Source organism: Lissotriton vulgaris, chromosome 7 (assembly GCF_964263255.1).
Source record: "Lissotriton vulgaris chromosome 7, aLisVul1.2, whole genome shotgun sequence".
NCBI lineage: Eukaryota > Metazoa > Chordata > Amphibia > Caudata > Salamandridae > Lissotriton > Lissotriton vulgaris.
Window position 1 is genome coordinate 521,450,563 of NC_141695.1, and position 16,069 is coordinate 521,466,631.

A 16,069-nucleotide genomic window follows, 5' to 3' on the forward strand; every position below is an offset into this window, starting at 1 on the left:
TGGATGGGTTGATGAATTGATAAATGCAAGGGTGAATGGATGGACAAATGAGTGAAAGGGTGGATGCAAGGATGGATGAGTGAGTGAAAGGGAGGGTAGATGGACAAAAGGATGAATAGATGAGTGAAGGAGTGAAAGGATAAATGGATGAGAGAAAGGATGGGTGAGTGATAGGGTCAATGGATGGATTCATGAGTGGATTAGTAGATGGATGAGTGGGTGGGTGGATGGATGGAAGGAAGGATGGCTAAGTGAAAGGGTCGATGGAGAGAGAAAGGGAGGATGGATGGATGACTAAAAGGGTGAATGGGTGGATGGGTGAGTGGATGGATGAGTAAGTGAAAGGATGGCTGGATGGGTGAAAGGGTAAATGGCTGGATTAATGGATGAGTGAATGGATGGATGGGTGGAAGAGTGGATGGATGAGTGTACAGATGGATAGGGTGAAAGGGTGGATGGAGGAATGGATGAGTGAAATGATAGATGAAAGGATGTATGATGGATAGGTTTGCAAATTGTTGAATATGTTTGGGTATGGCTGGGCTTACATCTATACTATTGCGCGACCTCTGATGTGTCTGTAAAACGTATCCAATTGTCCTGAAGTTTTGTCCTGAATTTTGACCTCCTGTCCTGAATTTGTGTCCTGAATTTCGACCCTTTGTCCTGAATTTTTACACTCACCGTCCTGAATTTGCACCAATGCCAGTTGGTCACCCTAGTACTAGCCCGATACCATTGATAGTGCCACTGATTATTTTTCACCTTCTGCTTCCAAAAACACAATGTAACGGAAAAAAACTACATAAAGAATTTGCGTTTGTTTGCTACCAAGTAATTTGTTACGTTGCCATTGACGCCGCCTGGAGTCGCTATGTCTTTGATTAACAAAAGCTTCTGCTACAGCAACTAAGATGTTGCTGGTGACAAAGTTGAAACCTGTCTTGAAACTTTTGTGAGACCTGTTGCACCTGCTATTTTCAAAGAAAATACAAACAAGTGATGGATGAAATGCTTAAATTAACTGAGAGAAGGCTCCCCCGCCTAGGGAGAGAACACTCCTGAGCACAACGTTGTAAGGACCAAAAGGTCTGATTCAATAAACATAAAGTAATCAATAGTTCATGTTGAGGATAAAGCTCCAGTTATCCATATTTATTTGTACATGTAGATGAGAAGAACTCTTTTTGAAGCAAGTATCAACGAATGTAATCCACATGAATGAATTAAGGTATGTTCAATTTCACACATCCCAATGCATTTCGGGCGGAGCCCATCGTCAGGGGATTACTCTACAACAAAAGCAAAAAATCGGGCTGTAATGGCTTGGAATTACAGTAATGCAGCAAACAAACATCATTCCATATTCAAAAGCATCATAGTGAAGCAAAAGTGGAAGAGGAAGGGTGGAACCCTGAAACTAGGAAAAATAGTGAATCCCACGAAAATGTGAGACTAAACACTCAGAATACCCAAAAGCGAGTTAGGTGAAAAAAGAAGAGTGGAAAACTATCCGGTGTTTAGATATTCTTGTTTCCGTAAACATATCCGCGATATAAAAAAATGGAGCGTGAACAGCAAAGAGTGCCAGAGAAAGAGACCAAGTGAACATGCAGGTAAAGACAGTAGTGCGGTCCCAGACTGGGTACTTACATGTGCGAAAAGACTACGCGGGGACTCCGCGGAGTTCCGTGACATTCAACAGTGGAGTTGTGAAAGGTCAGGTTTAAAAAACCGCGTTAACAAGAGTTAGACAAAAAGAAAGGACTGAACAACCTAGGTGAACGAAAGGAAGAGTGAGCGCCATATTGAAAGGTGCAGTGAAAAGGTGAATACTAATAAAGTAGACAGAAAAAGTGAACAAAGAGGCATCAAGATATTCACAACGAAAATATGGTTATAAATAACAAAGAAACTCTATACGATCATTGAGCCCAAGAGGGACCATCGTGGACAAATAACGAATCCAGAAATTCTTGCGTTTCAGTAGGTAGTTCTTATTGTTCAAAGTAGTCGGGACTTGTTCTAATATCTGGTATTTCAGCTGTGCCACTGTATGTCTATTTTCCATGAAGTGCATAGCAACTGTAGATTTTGAGTTCTGAGTGCGAATATTGCTTTTATGTTCTAAAATCCTTGTTCTGATCTTTCTCTCGGTGTGGCCGACATAACATTGGCACATGGGCATTTTAGAACATAAATGACGTTCTTGCTGTTGCAAGTGGCATTGACTTTAAGTTTAATGGCGTTGCCTTTCATCGGATGATTGATGTAATTTCCTAGGATACAGTTATTGCAATTGCTGCAATTATGACAGGGTTTGAGACCCGTGTAGTTGACAATGGTCTTGGGACCGCTGGAATGGCTCAAGATTTCCTTGATGTTTTTACCCCTGGTGAATGCAAAGATGGGCATCTGGTTGAACAATCCCTTAAAGTCAGGTTCCAAAGACAGGATAGGCCAATGTTTACGGATAATTTTTTGAAAACAATTGGACGCTTTAGAATATTTTGAAACAACTACCATGCGTTCAGAGGTTGTATGCACTTTAGGTTGCAGTAGAGAAACTCTAGTACATTTCTGGCTCCTTTGGGTTGCCAAGTCTAGTATGGGGGTAGGATATCCACGTGCTCTCAATCGTTCCAATAGAATTTTTATTTGAGCTTTGCTTTCTTCTTCTTTGGACACAATTCTTTTGACGCGGAGAATCTGAGCATAGGGTAGGTTGTTTTTCAATCCCATACGATGAAAACTTTGGTAGTGTAGGGTAGAATTCCTGTCTGTGGGTTTTCGGAAGATGGTAGTGGACCATTCTCCGGGTTCTCTCAATATCTTCACGTCCAGAAAATGGACACAATGTTCACTGTAATCCCAGGTAAATTGTATCCGCTGGGTGATGTTATTCCATGTGTTTAGAAAGGTGACCAGAGTTTCGGTGGTGCCCTCCCATAAGAGGAATATGTTGTCGATATAGCGTAAGTATAGTCGACCATGGTCTCGCCAGGTGTTTTGGCATAGGATGTGGGATGACTCAAAAATTCTCATATAAGTGTTCGCGTAGCAAGGCGCAGCAGAATTCCCCATGGCCGTGCCGTTGAGTTGCAGAAACCATTTGTCAAGTACAGAAAAATAACTGTGGTACAATGTAAATATGGTGAGTTCCATTAGGAACACTTTGAGGTCATGGTCAAGGTCAGACTGTGCCAAAACTTGTTCAATCGCTTCGATTCCTCCGTCATGAGGTATCGAGGTGTACAGCGAACAGACATCCACTGTACACATGATCAGTTGGGAATTTTTAAGTTGGTTCATGACCGGTTCCAATTTGAGTAAAAAATCGGTGGTGTCTTTGATGAATGAATCACTGGTAACAACAAATGGTTGGAGATATTTGTCCAAAAATTTGCTCACGTTCTCGTGGATGCTGCCTCTCGTCGACACTATAGGTCGGAAGGGTGGATGTGTCGGGTGTTTGTGCATTTTCGGTAGCATGTACATTACCGGAGGTCTCGGGTTGTTGGGAGTGAGATATCTCTTAGTTTTGTCATTGATCGTGCCATTTTCAAAGGCCTTGTTGATGATAGTTGTTAATTGTTTGGTATAATCCTGGGTGGGATCCCCCGGGAGGACATCATAAATGTTGGGATCCCCAACATGTGTAGTGACCTGTTGTTCATAAAAAGTGGTGTCCATGATGACAAGAGCACCACCCTTGTCAGCATTCTGGCAGATGATGTTCGGATTGTCTGCAATTCTTTGTAAAATGTTTCTTTCTTTGCGGGTCAGGTTCCCACGGGTCGCGGGTTGTAAGAAAGGTAATTTGGACAGTTCTTGTTTTACCAAATTCTCAAAGGCATCAATGATTTTGTGGCTTTGAGGTGCCAGAAAGGTACTGTGGGGTCGTAATCCTCGAAGCATATCTTCCTCGTTGGTCGAGAAAGGACTGATGTTTTGAAAGTAGTGTCTCAAGCGGATGTTTCGGATAAGCTTAAAGGCGCTTACTTCAAGTTCCAATGAGTTGGTACCAGTGGTAGGAACAAATGATTGTCCTTTCTGTAAGGTGTTAATCTCATCATCAGACAGTGTGATGGAAGAAATGTTGATAACAAGGTTGTCTTCAGTGTTTAACGTCTCCCTTTCGGCTTTTTGTTTTTTGTAACTGGCGGTGTTTTTTCTATTTCCTCGGCGGGTTTTTCCCGTCCGGGATCTTTCTGTTGGTCTGGGTCTGATCCTAAAAAAGGAACCGCAGGATCAGAGGAGGTGCTTGGAGTCTGAACATCGGTTTCAGGTCTAGCTGGAGTCGGTCGTGGTCTTTGTTCCTCTTCCGAAGATGAAGTTTCATTGGCAGAGAAGTTTCAAAATATTCTAAAGCGTCCAATTGTTTAAAAAAAATTATCCGTAAACATTGGCCTATCCTGTTTTTGGAACCTGACTTTAAGGGATTGTTCAACCAGATGCCCATCTTTGCATTCACCAGGGGTAAAAACATCAAGGAAATCTTGAGCCATTCCAGCGGTCCCAAGACCATTGTCAACTACACGGGTCTCAAACGCTGTCATAATTGCAGCAATTGCAATAACTGTATCCTAGGAAATTACATCAATCATCCGATGAAAGGCAACGCCATTAAACTTAAAGTCAATGCCACTTGCAACAGCAAGAACGTCATTTATGTTCTAAAATGCCCATGTTGCAAATGTTATGTCGGCCACACCGAGAGAAAGATCAGAACAAGGATTTTAGAACATAAAAGCAATATTCGCACTCAGAACTCAAAATCTACAGTTGCTATGCACTTCATGGAAAATAGACATACAGTGGCACAGCTGAAATACCAGATATTAGAACAAGTCCCGACTACTTTGAACAATAAGAACTACCTACTGAAACGCGAGAATTTCTGGATTCGTTATTTGTCCACGATGGTCCCTCTTGGGCTCAATGATCGTATAGAGTTTATTTGTTATTTATAACCATATTTTCGTTGTGAATATCTTGATGCCTCTTTGTTCACTTTTTCTGTCTACTTTATTAGTATTCACCTTTTCACTGCACCTTTCAATATAGCGCTCACTCTTCCTTTCGTTCACCTAGGTTGTTCAGTCCTTTCTTTTTGTCTAACTCTTGTTAACGCGGTTTTTTAAACCTGACCTTTCACAACTCCACTGTTGAATGTCACGGAACTCCGCGGAGTCCCCGCGTAGTCTTTTCGCACATGTAAGTACCCAGTCTGGGACCGCACTACTGTCTTTACCTGCATGTTCACTTTGTCTCTTTCTCTGGCACTCTTTGCTGTTCACGCTCCATTTTTTTATATCGCGGATATGTTTACGGACACAAGAATATCTAAACACCGGATAGTTTTCCACTCTTCTTTTTTCACCTAACTCGCTTTTGGGTATTCTGAGTGTTTAGTCTCACATTTTCGTGGGATTCACTATTTTTCCTAGTTTCAGGGTTCCACCCTTCCTCTTCCACTTTTGCTTTACTATGATGCTTTTGAATATGGAATGATGTTTGTTTGCTGCATTACTGTAATTCCAAGCCATTACAGCCCGATTTTTTGCTTTTGTTGTAGAGTAATCCCCTGACGATGGGCTCCGCCCGAAATGCATTGGGATGTGTGAAATTGAACATACCTTAATTCATTCATGTGGATTACATTCGTTGATACTTGCTTCAAAAAGAGTTCTTCTCATCTACATGTACAAATAAATATGGATAACTGGAGCTTTATCCTCAACATGAACTATTGATTACTTTATGTTTATTGAATCAGACCTTTTGGTCCTTACAACGTTGTGCTCAGGGGTGTTCTCTCCCTAGGCGGAGGAGCCTTCTCTCAGCTATTCCCTTTACACTGCCTGGCCAGACAGTGGTTCCCCTAGCAGCACACGACAATTCTTCATAATCCTCCAGCTTGGATCACTTTTTGCTGTGCGAGATCCTTTCTCAATTATGCTTAAATTAACCTCAGCCACTAGTAAATACTCGACGCCGCATCAAGGTTCGTCATTTCTTTTTTGGCCCATCATGCCACCTCCGATTAGGCCTAGTATTATGCAAATTGGCCTTAGCCTTCCCTTGTCCCTGTGAGAACAGTCCAGTCCAGCTTGAACCGCCAAACCAGACTATTTCAAAGGGACGGGTGACGGTGTGCCATAGGACTCAAGCTCTACCTCACCAATGAGACCATAGGAAGCAGAAACCGGTCTGGGCCGGCAGTTTGGGCTTGACTGTTTCTATTGGAGTAGTACCAAAACTAATTTGCATAAGGCGCTGTTTGTCTAAAGTGACACAGTGGGCAAAACTCAAGGGTCTGGAATGCACCTCGGTTGATTGCTTTGATTGCTTGTAACTGAGATTCATTCAAGCGTGTCTTCATTAGCTTGTTGTTTTTGGAGTAGAGGTCTGCTGTTTGAAAGTTGTTGGTATTGGAACGATCGGCGTCACTGGCAGTTCCCTGGGCGTTGTTGTTGCTCGACGTTTGGCAAAGCACCATTTTTTCTTTTGCTGGGCAAAGGACGCAGGATGTACTTAAGGTGAAGGACGTCTCCATAATGAACTAGTTCTTGCAAAAACAAGTTCAGACACAGGGCACTTGATACAGTTTCACTGTTTAGAGCCAAGTGTCTAGGTAAGTTGGCCAGAGCAGTATTACAAAAATATGATTGGGTCTATGCTTGTACTCCTTTCACCCTTTGATTCCCAGAGAAAGATAGTTTTGGAGAGCCTCTAGTGCGCAGTAAAGTGACCCTTCGTACCTTTCTGTGCCAGGTGCCCAAATACAAGAGTGGAGAAACTATACGTCGTTTTGGAATCTAAATCCACAATTCTTCAAAGCCGCTCAAGGATTTAGGTTTATGTTTTGCATTTCAGAGCTGGGTTTCTATTGTACTGTTATTACGGTCGTTTTCATGTTTTCTTTCCTTTCAAGTAAGTTCGTGATGTGCTGACTGGGAAAGCAGCGCCACAGCCCATAACATTAGAAAAACACTAGCCATTAGGAGGAGAGGTGTTTCTACATAAAATATTCCTAACCAAAACAAAGTCTCTCACTGAGTTGAATTTCCTCCCATGATACTATAGAACGTGCGCTGCAGGGTGCAAATAAAGTCATAAGTGAAAGAGAAGGCCTCCGGCACCTACCAAGCAGAGCATGTATTCAAAAGTGAAATGAAAGATGAAAGCGAGGCAAGGAAGCTGGCAGCGCTTCCTGCCAGGCATTCCTCCGGTGCCACCTGCTGATGCAACCTGCGCTCCTCAAGTTCTTGACTTCGAGCCACAGGGGCTGTTCGGCGGGCGAGGCGTCGAGCAGGCCTTGCTTTTAGGCCTGTAATCCAACCCCCAGGGCATTAGCCACGGAGCAGTGCAGCGCCAGCGTGGTAAAAACGGGGGTTCTTCTGCATACGCCATCTTCTGTGCCCTATTGCGCTCTTTCAGCCGTATCACGAGGGGCGTTTCAAGTTTTGAATTGCATTGCCCATGTGCATGTAAAATACTATAGTCATCACTGGCTCTATACAGGTTTTTATTATTATTATTATTAAGAGCTAATATCTTGTTCGAAACAGGCTCCTGCATGGTAATATAATGAATTCATTCAATCCATTGGCTTGGGTATCAGGACTCTGGTTTTCCGAACAGTCTCAATCAATCAATCAATGGTAATGTAGTAGACCTTACATTGTGATCCTTGTCTAACCATGCAGTACTTTCAGCACCAGGTAAATGTGCTCCATGTTTTAAGGTCTGGCCTAATAACAGGATTAACGTGTCAGCCAGCCTTATAAAAGCAACATTGAAAAAATAATATATGCACATACACATACGTAGAGGGGCTAAAATCAGCTGCCATCATCCATTGGTCTGTTCAGCTATCTTTACATTTGGCTTCCTCCCACCATGCTCAGAGTAGTGGGTCAGACCCCTTTAGCCATTGGTTCTCTTGCACTTTGAGTAATGCCCTGATTACTTACTGGTAATCTTCATTACACTTGCTCCTACTCATCCTTGTCACAGTCATTATTACATCATAAGGGCGACTCCACCCTCAGGACAGAAAAAAAACACAGGAGAATTCTAGCAAGCCCTCCCCACCCCCCTGGGTACCATATAAGGCATAGGCTTACCCAGAATCCTCCTGAAATATCTGAGCAAATTCAAAGGCTCGGAGAGAGGGTGGGATTTATCGTAAAGACTGACAAGGAATACAGTACTGCTAAAAGACAGTGCCGACAGCATCACTCTGTCCCAAAGAGTGGTGAAGGAGAGAGAATATACATCTCGGAGTAAAACAGTCACCATGAAGGTCATTGTTCCTGTTTTGACACTACAGTTTCCACTGCTTATGCTCTTCTGCTTTGATGAATGTCACTCTGTAATGTGAGTATTTATTAAGAACCAAAGAATTTGCCTGGATGACCGGTATGTTTGGGAGGTTAAAATGCGCATTCGCCGCACTGTTGATCTGAAGTTGCTCCCCGTTGGCCAGTCGATGAGCGTGTTCCTCCTCGTGATTTCAATGCTGTCCTGTATTGTAGGTCCGATATTCATCGCAGAGTCTCTTTGATTACCTCCGGACAATCCAGACCGACGAGCAGCCTCTGAAGGAGTTCTGTGATTTGCTGCTGCAGCTGTTCAAGGATAATCTCCACCATGACAGGTACAGTCCTCGCTGCAATTGATGTCTTAAAGTCCAGAAACGGATTCAGAGATGGTGTGTGTATTGCGCTGGCAGTCGCTGTGACCACTGTTGCTTTCCTTCTGCACACTACTCAAACCACCTCCGGGGTTGTGGGCTGCTTTGTAGTGGCTTTCACCTGTAGTTACATCATAACTGTTCCTGTACATGAGCTTTTCCAGTGAAATCCGAGTTAGTGAAGTGTCTTAGAGCTTTTAGTACCTGGTTACAGAAGAATTTTTACTTCTAAAAATGATATTCAAACTGTTCTATTTAAAGCTACACTGAAGCGTAATAAACTACACGAGAAATCCCATATACACTCCAGCAATCTACATGCATGTATCGAGGGGTTTCAATCATGCTAGGATCACTGCATGGGCAGGGACTATGGGTATGCTAATTGTAGCCTGTCCACCGTTGATGGGCCCAGAGGGCAGCCTTGTATGCCATCTTGGGCGAGCCAGATCCATCCTGGTTTTCAGGATATCCAGGTCAGAAAATCGTGCATTCAGTGGATCTAAATGAAAACGCATGGCATAATTAGTGGTTGTCATGAAAATCTGTTGTCTGCCTGGTCTTTCTGCATGCACATTACTTGTTGTTTCCCTTACACAACACACTGTGAAGTACATATCTTTTTTCCAGGGTTTCCATTCCTCTTCTGAAGATGCTGGACCAGATGTTGGCCAATGGCTGCTTTGACATGTTTACAGAGGAAGAAAAGTAAATATATTACTTTTATTTGTTTCACTCATGCCACTTTCAGTACTTTGCATTCAACTGCTGATATCTTTTTTCTTTAACCATATTTTATTCGTTTCGGTAATTGGCTATTCAAGAAGTATAAACACATTAAAGATAGTATTAACGATGTCTAGACCTCATCCATTCTCACTTGTTCATAGCAGTGGTGCGTAACACATATATGCTTTTGTCTGGCGTTTTGTTGACGTTGTACTGCATCGTGTCTTAAAGTTACTTGAAAAACATCACCTGACTCCTCTCCAACACACCTCCCCCTCCCCTCCCCAGTAGTTGCCCTGTTGCTCTGCACGTGTATCCTATACACGTGCTCCCCGCCTTTCGTTGTTTCCTTTATGAGGGAGGCTACTTTAGGATGTTATCGGGGAGTCGTCCCCTCCACTGGGCGTGTTCGTGACGTGTACTATTAAGTGTCCTGTGTAGCGTGGTGTGGTCTCATAGTCAATATCGCAGCATATGTTCCTTCCACTCTATCGGTTAGCTGAGCTATTCAGTGAGGGGCCCTCATCTGTTTTCGGTTGCCCTAGGAAGTCTTCCCTCGTTCGTCTGCTTCCAGGCTCCCCTAACGTTGTTAACTCCCCTAGGAGATTGATGCTTTCATATTCTGCCCATCGAACAAGTTCGTGTTTCCGTTGATCTATCCTCAGGGTATTGGGTGCTTCCCAGCGTAGTGCAATTTGACGTGTAGCAAGTAAAGAGTCCCAGTAAACACGTCATTGTCGTGATGGTGTGATCAGTGACATCATTAATGTCTCAGTAGCAGTGCCCCATTACATATTGAGGTGTGTGCAGCTCCACGCCACGTGAAACATTGCTGCTGCTTCTACTCCGCATTTTGGGCACTTTGCTTGAACTTGTGCCAACAAAACCATCATTTTACCAGGTGTGAGGTGTGCTCTGCGAAGGAAGTATAAGTAAATTAGCTTAAGCCGAGCATTTAGCAGTTTAACCCAATCTGCTTCTTCCAGGGGTACACGTGTCCTTTGAACAATTGTCTCTTAATGCATTCAAGGGATATATTCGTGTCAGCTCTAATAGCCCTGTAGAAGCCTTTGGCTGCTTTATGTGTGCCTGTGGTGGTACACATGACATGGCATAACTAATGTGTTTTAGGTTTGTCTGTTTCTATGCTCCATTTCTTTTTACCTACCTACCACCGCCCATATAATGAAAAGTGTATATTAAAGTCATCTTGCAACTCCTCGTAGGGTCGTATTTTCCAGTTATTAAATAACTCCATCACTTTTGTTACACCAGGGTTATCCTTTCTGATAGTTGCGCCTAGGAAGCTGCATGCATAGGAGTTATCAGTGACTGTAAAGGGAGATCTGGTAAATATATAGGCTCTTCATTCTGGTTTTCTGTAGGCATCGGAGCCAACAGTGCTTGGCCACTGCCAATAATCCATTGGTTAGAGTTAGTGTCTTTTTTGGCTCTTAGTAGTTATAGCAGCCACTGAATCAGTGGGGTATTTGCTGCTATCTGAAAGAAACAGGTTAGTATTAGATTCCTTACCTTAGAATATCCCAAGGCGTCAGACTGGATCTGGAAAATTTTGCGTAGTAGTACCCCTGCGCGTCGGTAGGCATCGTCTGCAGCTCCGTGTCCGTCGTTGGCACCGTGATGACGTCGTCTGCGTACTTAGACGCCGCCCTCGCGCGCTGACGTCAGTTCTTCTTTTTTTCGCGACAGCAAGCGCAGGTCCGGTGAAAGTGGTACCCTTTAGTCACTTTTTGACTAAACTTTTTCAATCCTTTTTGGATCCGTTTCGAGTAGCACAACTCTATCGGTGCCGGTAGGGATGGCCGGGTTCAAGCCCTGTGCCGACTGCAACCGACTGATGTCGGTTACCGACCCTCATCGCCGGTGCCTACATTGCCTGGGGCCCGACCATGATGACAAGTCATGCCCCGACTGTCGGGCCTTGACGTTGAAGGCTAGGCGGGAGCGGTCCCGCAAGCACCTCGAGCTCCGGCAGTCGGCCCGCTCCGTTCGAGGTCCCGGTCCGAAAGGAGGTCGAGGTACCGTTCTCGGGGCCGGAGTCATCACAGCTCAGCGAGTCGACACCACTCGTCGGGCTCCAAGTCCTCAGCGAAGAGGCACAAGAAGTCGAAGAGGCGACATCGCTCTTCTGACTCCCCCCGACACTCGCGCAACGCGGCCGGGGGTTCGGGTGACACCGCACACGTGGCTCCGCCAGAGCCGCAGGCGTCGCGGCCTGCTCCATACCTGCCGGTCCCTGGGCAGAACGCTACGCCGAAGGAGATAGATGCCTTCCTCATGGCCATGAGGTCGCTCTCTCCTCTGTCGGGTTCCACGGCGCCTTCGTGCCAAGCGCTCAACCTTCTGGAGCTGTGGGCGATCCGGCTTGCACTGAAGGCATTCCTCCCCTCTGTCCGGGGGAGTGTAGTGTAGGTGTTCACCGACAACACTACCGCCATGTTGTACTCCAACAAACAGAGCGGGGTGGGGTCATGGACCCTATGCCAGGAGGCTCTGCACCTCTGGCAGTGGCTGGAACATCAGGACGTGACCCTGGTGGTTCAATACCTAGCAGGTTCCCTGAACGCCAGGGCGGACGAACTCAGCCGTCGGTGCATGATGGATCACAAATGGCGTCTGAACTCGGTCTCTTTCAGCAGTGGGAAAAGCCTTGGTTAAATCTATTCGCCACCGAAGAGAACGCGCAATGTCATCAGTTCTGCGCGTTGGAATTTCCAAGGCGGTTTTTCGTCGCGAGTGGAGTTGCAGTCTGTTGTATGCTTTTCCGCCTATACCACTTCTGCCCAGAGTGCTGAAGACGATCAAGCGCGACCGGGCCCAAGTCATCGTTGTGGCTCCGGACTGGGCACGAAGATACTGGTATCCCGAGCTACTCAGCATGTCAGTCGATCCCCCGATTCGTCTGCCTCTTCAGGAGCACCTTCTGTTGCAGCAGCAGGGGACGGTCCTCCACCCGAACCTGTCCAGCCTCCACCTCCATGCGTGGAGATTGAGCGACGACAGTTGAGGCCATTTGACTCGCCTCCTGCAGTCTGTTATTTCATTCTGGCAGCCAGGCGTCCCTCCACAAAATCGGTATACGCCTGCAGGTGGAGCAAATTTGTGGCATAATGCACAGCAAAGGCTGTGGATCCACTTTCTGCCCCCCTTTCTGAGGTTCTCCTCTTTCTTCTTTCTCTTGCCCACAGGGCTCTGCTCTGGGCACTATCAAGGGCTACCTCTCTGCCATTTATGCCTTCTCAAGGCTTCCTGATCAGCCCTCTTTGTTCAAGTCCCCAGTTGTAAATAGGTTTTTGAAGGATATCACTCATATGTTTCCCCCTGGTCCTTTCGTGATGCCTCAGTGGGACTTGAACCTTGTTCTGACATACCTGATGTGCGCTCCCTTCGAGCCGCTTCATAACTGTCCTCTTCGTCTTCTTACTCTTAAGACTGCATTCCTGGTTGCCATCACCTCTGCCAGGAGAGTGAGTGAGCTCCAGGCTCTTTCCTCTAAACCTCCATTCCTTTCTGTCCATCCGGACAAGGTTGTGTTGCGGACGCGACCCTCTTTCCTGCCCAAAGTAATCAAAGCCTTCCACATCGGGCAGTCCATCATCTTGCCCACCTTCTTTCCGCCTCTGCATCCCTCGAAAGAGGAAGAGAGGCTCCACCATCTGGACCCAAAACGTGCGCTCTCATACTATCTGGATCGCACACGCCAGTTTCGGGTGGATGACCAACTTTTTGTTGGGTACGTGGGCGCTAAGAAAAGTCGGGCGGTGCACAAACGAACCATCTCTCGTTGGGTCGTCTTGTGCATCAAGGCGTGCTATTCTCTGGCTAAAAAAGAGCCTCCTGTTAGGCTGAGGACCCATTCCACTCGGGCCACGGCAGCTACCACTGCCCTGGGTCGAGGAGTCCCCTTGCAGGACATATGTCAGGCAGCTACGTGGGCCTCGCTGCACACGTTCGCAAGACACTACTGCCTGGACAGCCAAGTCCGGAGAGATAGCTTCTTTGCCCGTTCCGTTCTCCAGGACTTTCTGGTGTGATCATTTGTTCGCAGACCCACCACCGGGGTTGGTATTGCTGGGGTATCTATTCTAAGGTAAGGAATCTAATACTAACCTGTTTCTTTCAGATGCACAAGTTACTTACCTTGAGTAACGATATATCTGTAAGAAACAGTAGTTCGTATTAGATTCCTTACCGCCCCACCCATCCTCCCTGTTCTGCAAACCGATATCTAGGGTTAAGGTCATCCCCTTTCAGGGCCCTAGTTTCATGGCACCAGTGTTGGTTTGTATCATGGCTCTGCGTTTCTGGCGCGGAAAAGCTATGTATTACGAACTGATGTTAGCACGCGAGGGCGGCGTCTAAGTACTCCGTCATCCCGGCACCGACGTTGGACGCGGAGTCGCAGACGACGCCTACCAATGTGCAGGGGTACTGCTACGCAAAATTTTCCGGATCCAGTCTGACGCCTGGGAATATTCGAAGGTAAGGAATCTAATACTAACTACTGTTTCCTACAGATATATCGTTACAAAAGGTAAGTCACTTGTGCGTCTGTTCTTCTCCATTGATCCTAGCATTCATTCATCTTGTGGCCTATTGCTACTGTGCTGCCAGGTAGTATGTCTCCAAATCCTAGGCTGCCAGCCTGCCATCTGACACCTGTCTCTGCAGTTTAGCCAGCGTCACTCTAACCCGTCCTTTGTCCCATAATCAGTGTAATGTGTCTAGTTTCCAAAACGTACTTGTAGGGATTATTATTGATATGGTAACAAAAAATTCAACGGTTGAGGTAACGCTATCATTTTAGCAATCGCAACCTGACCAGCTATTGATAACGGGAAAGATCTCCAGAATCCCATGGCTGCCCACAGGGAAGTAATAGCGTTCCCCATGTTCCACTCCAGTATGCTTTGCTCTTCTCTGTACAATCTGATCCCCAAGTATTCCAGTGATGATTGTTCCCATCGAAGTCCCAGTGGCAGTGGAATATCATACCATGGGGATCTTTGCAAGTTACGCAAAGTTATCAATTACATACAAGAAATACTTCAGAAATAGGCAAGTAGCATAGAAAACACTTGGGGCCCAACCGGGGGGCCAAATCATATACTAAAATAGTGGAATGTGAGGTAAGTACCAGCGCTGCTGGAGAGAGTATTTTTTTTAATTGCCTTTATGATTTTCACATTGCCTCAATACTAACTTTGTAGGTACCACTTTACATTGTATGCAAAAAAGGGAAGCTCTGAGTCATCGCCTACATTACACTGTTCTGATGGATACATCTGCATGTGGATTCTTCACCTTTTGAATTACCCTTGTGCCAGCATTCCACAGAAGATTTTTTCATAGCTCTCCCACGTCGACGAGGACGTCACAATAGCAGGCTCTGCTCATGACTCCATATGAGCCATAAGAACACTTCATCAGCGTGCTGACGTCCGTTCCCTTTTTTTCGGTTCCGTCGACACGCAACGGTTTTTCTAGGACTGTCCATTTCTTTGTTGGTTGATATTGTTACAATACTATCTGTATTTGTAGCAGTGCGATGGGCACCCAGAAAAAGCCAGGGTTCAAGCCTTGCAGGGAATGTGGGGATCAAAAGTCCATCACAAACCCCCACGAAGGTTGCCTTTGGTGCCTGTCGTCCGATCATTACATCGAGGGATGCAAGTCTTGTTGGATGAATCCGAAGGCTTGTAAGGATAGGGAGCCAAAGTTATTCATGGCAAGGCGAAGAAGGAAGAGAGAGGCCGGAAGAGGACCAAGTCGAGGTCGAAGTTGCCGACTCCACACACCTCGAGGTCTTCATAAAGCACAAGAAGAATCAATGTTATGGATCCAAGCATCATTCTTCAAAGAGCAAGTCATTGAAGTGGGCGTCCCTAGTCCACCGGCATCATAGGAAAGATGGCATCTCGCCTTCCCCTTCTCCGCTGGTGACTCCGGTGCATTCTCCAGATCCCAGGCAAGCGTCTCCTGCCCCTCCGGCTTCACTGATTCCGGCTCCAGAGTCTCCCGCGCCACAGCCAGAATCTGCCTAACGGCCACTGACTGTTCCAGACCAGGTGGCTCTGGATCTGTACCCACCTTTTCTGGTTCCAGGTGCGGATCCATCGCATTTTCTTAATGCGATGTTTGGCATGCCTGCCTAACCCATCCGGCGCACCGGCTGGTCCCATGAGACTGCTTTCCTATAATTTGGCGCTATTTGTGCCTTTCATGCCGATGACGCCGTCATGGCCTCTCCCGACACCAAGGTTCTCAATGCCGATTAAGTCTCAGGAGCAGAGGAGGGACTTGTCTCCGGCGCTGTTGGGCTCCGGGCCCGCACCTTCTCAACTTCGTTGGCTACTGCTAGATCCTTGGGCCTACAGTTCCAGCCTAGGGGTTTTAGTTTCAAGAGATTTCGTGGATTTGGAAAGGCTGCTCCATTTAGAAGGCTGTCAGCAGCAGCAGCAGGAGCAGCAGAACCCCTGTATAATTCGTACAGAGGGAAGGGAAGAGGTAGCCTTAAAGGGGCTGCTTGCCAACAGGTCTCTTTCTACTCCTCTCCTGTCCCCTCCCTACTGATTCCGCAGGGAAGCAGCTCTAGATCCCCCATCTGGGAGCATGTTG

The 16,069-nt window shown here is 46.1% G+C and overlaps 1 protein-coding gene across 3 annotated transcripts in view; it reads left to right on the forward strand.

The window, feature by feature from the left end:
* Positions 1-16,069, forward strand: part of TBCD (tubulin folding cofactor D) — a 2,218,561-nt gene that overhangs the window by 1,991,112 nt on the left and 211,380 nt on the right. For all 3 annotated transcript variants that reach the window (XM_086930600.1, XM_086930601.1, XM_086930602.1), the window contains 2 exons: positions 8,544-8,665; positions 9,332-9,409. In XM_086930600.1, the coding sequence (XP_086786726.1) occupies positions 8,544-8,665; positions 9,332-9,409 (200 nt within the window). The remainder of the gene's footprint in view (positions 1-8,543; positions 8,666-9,331; positions 9,410-16,069) is intronic.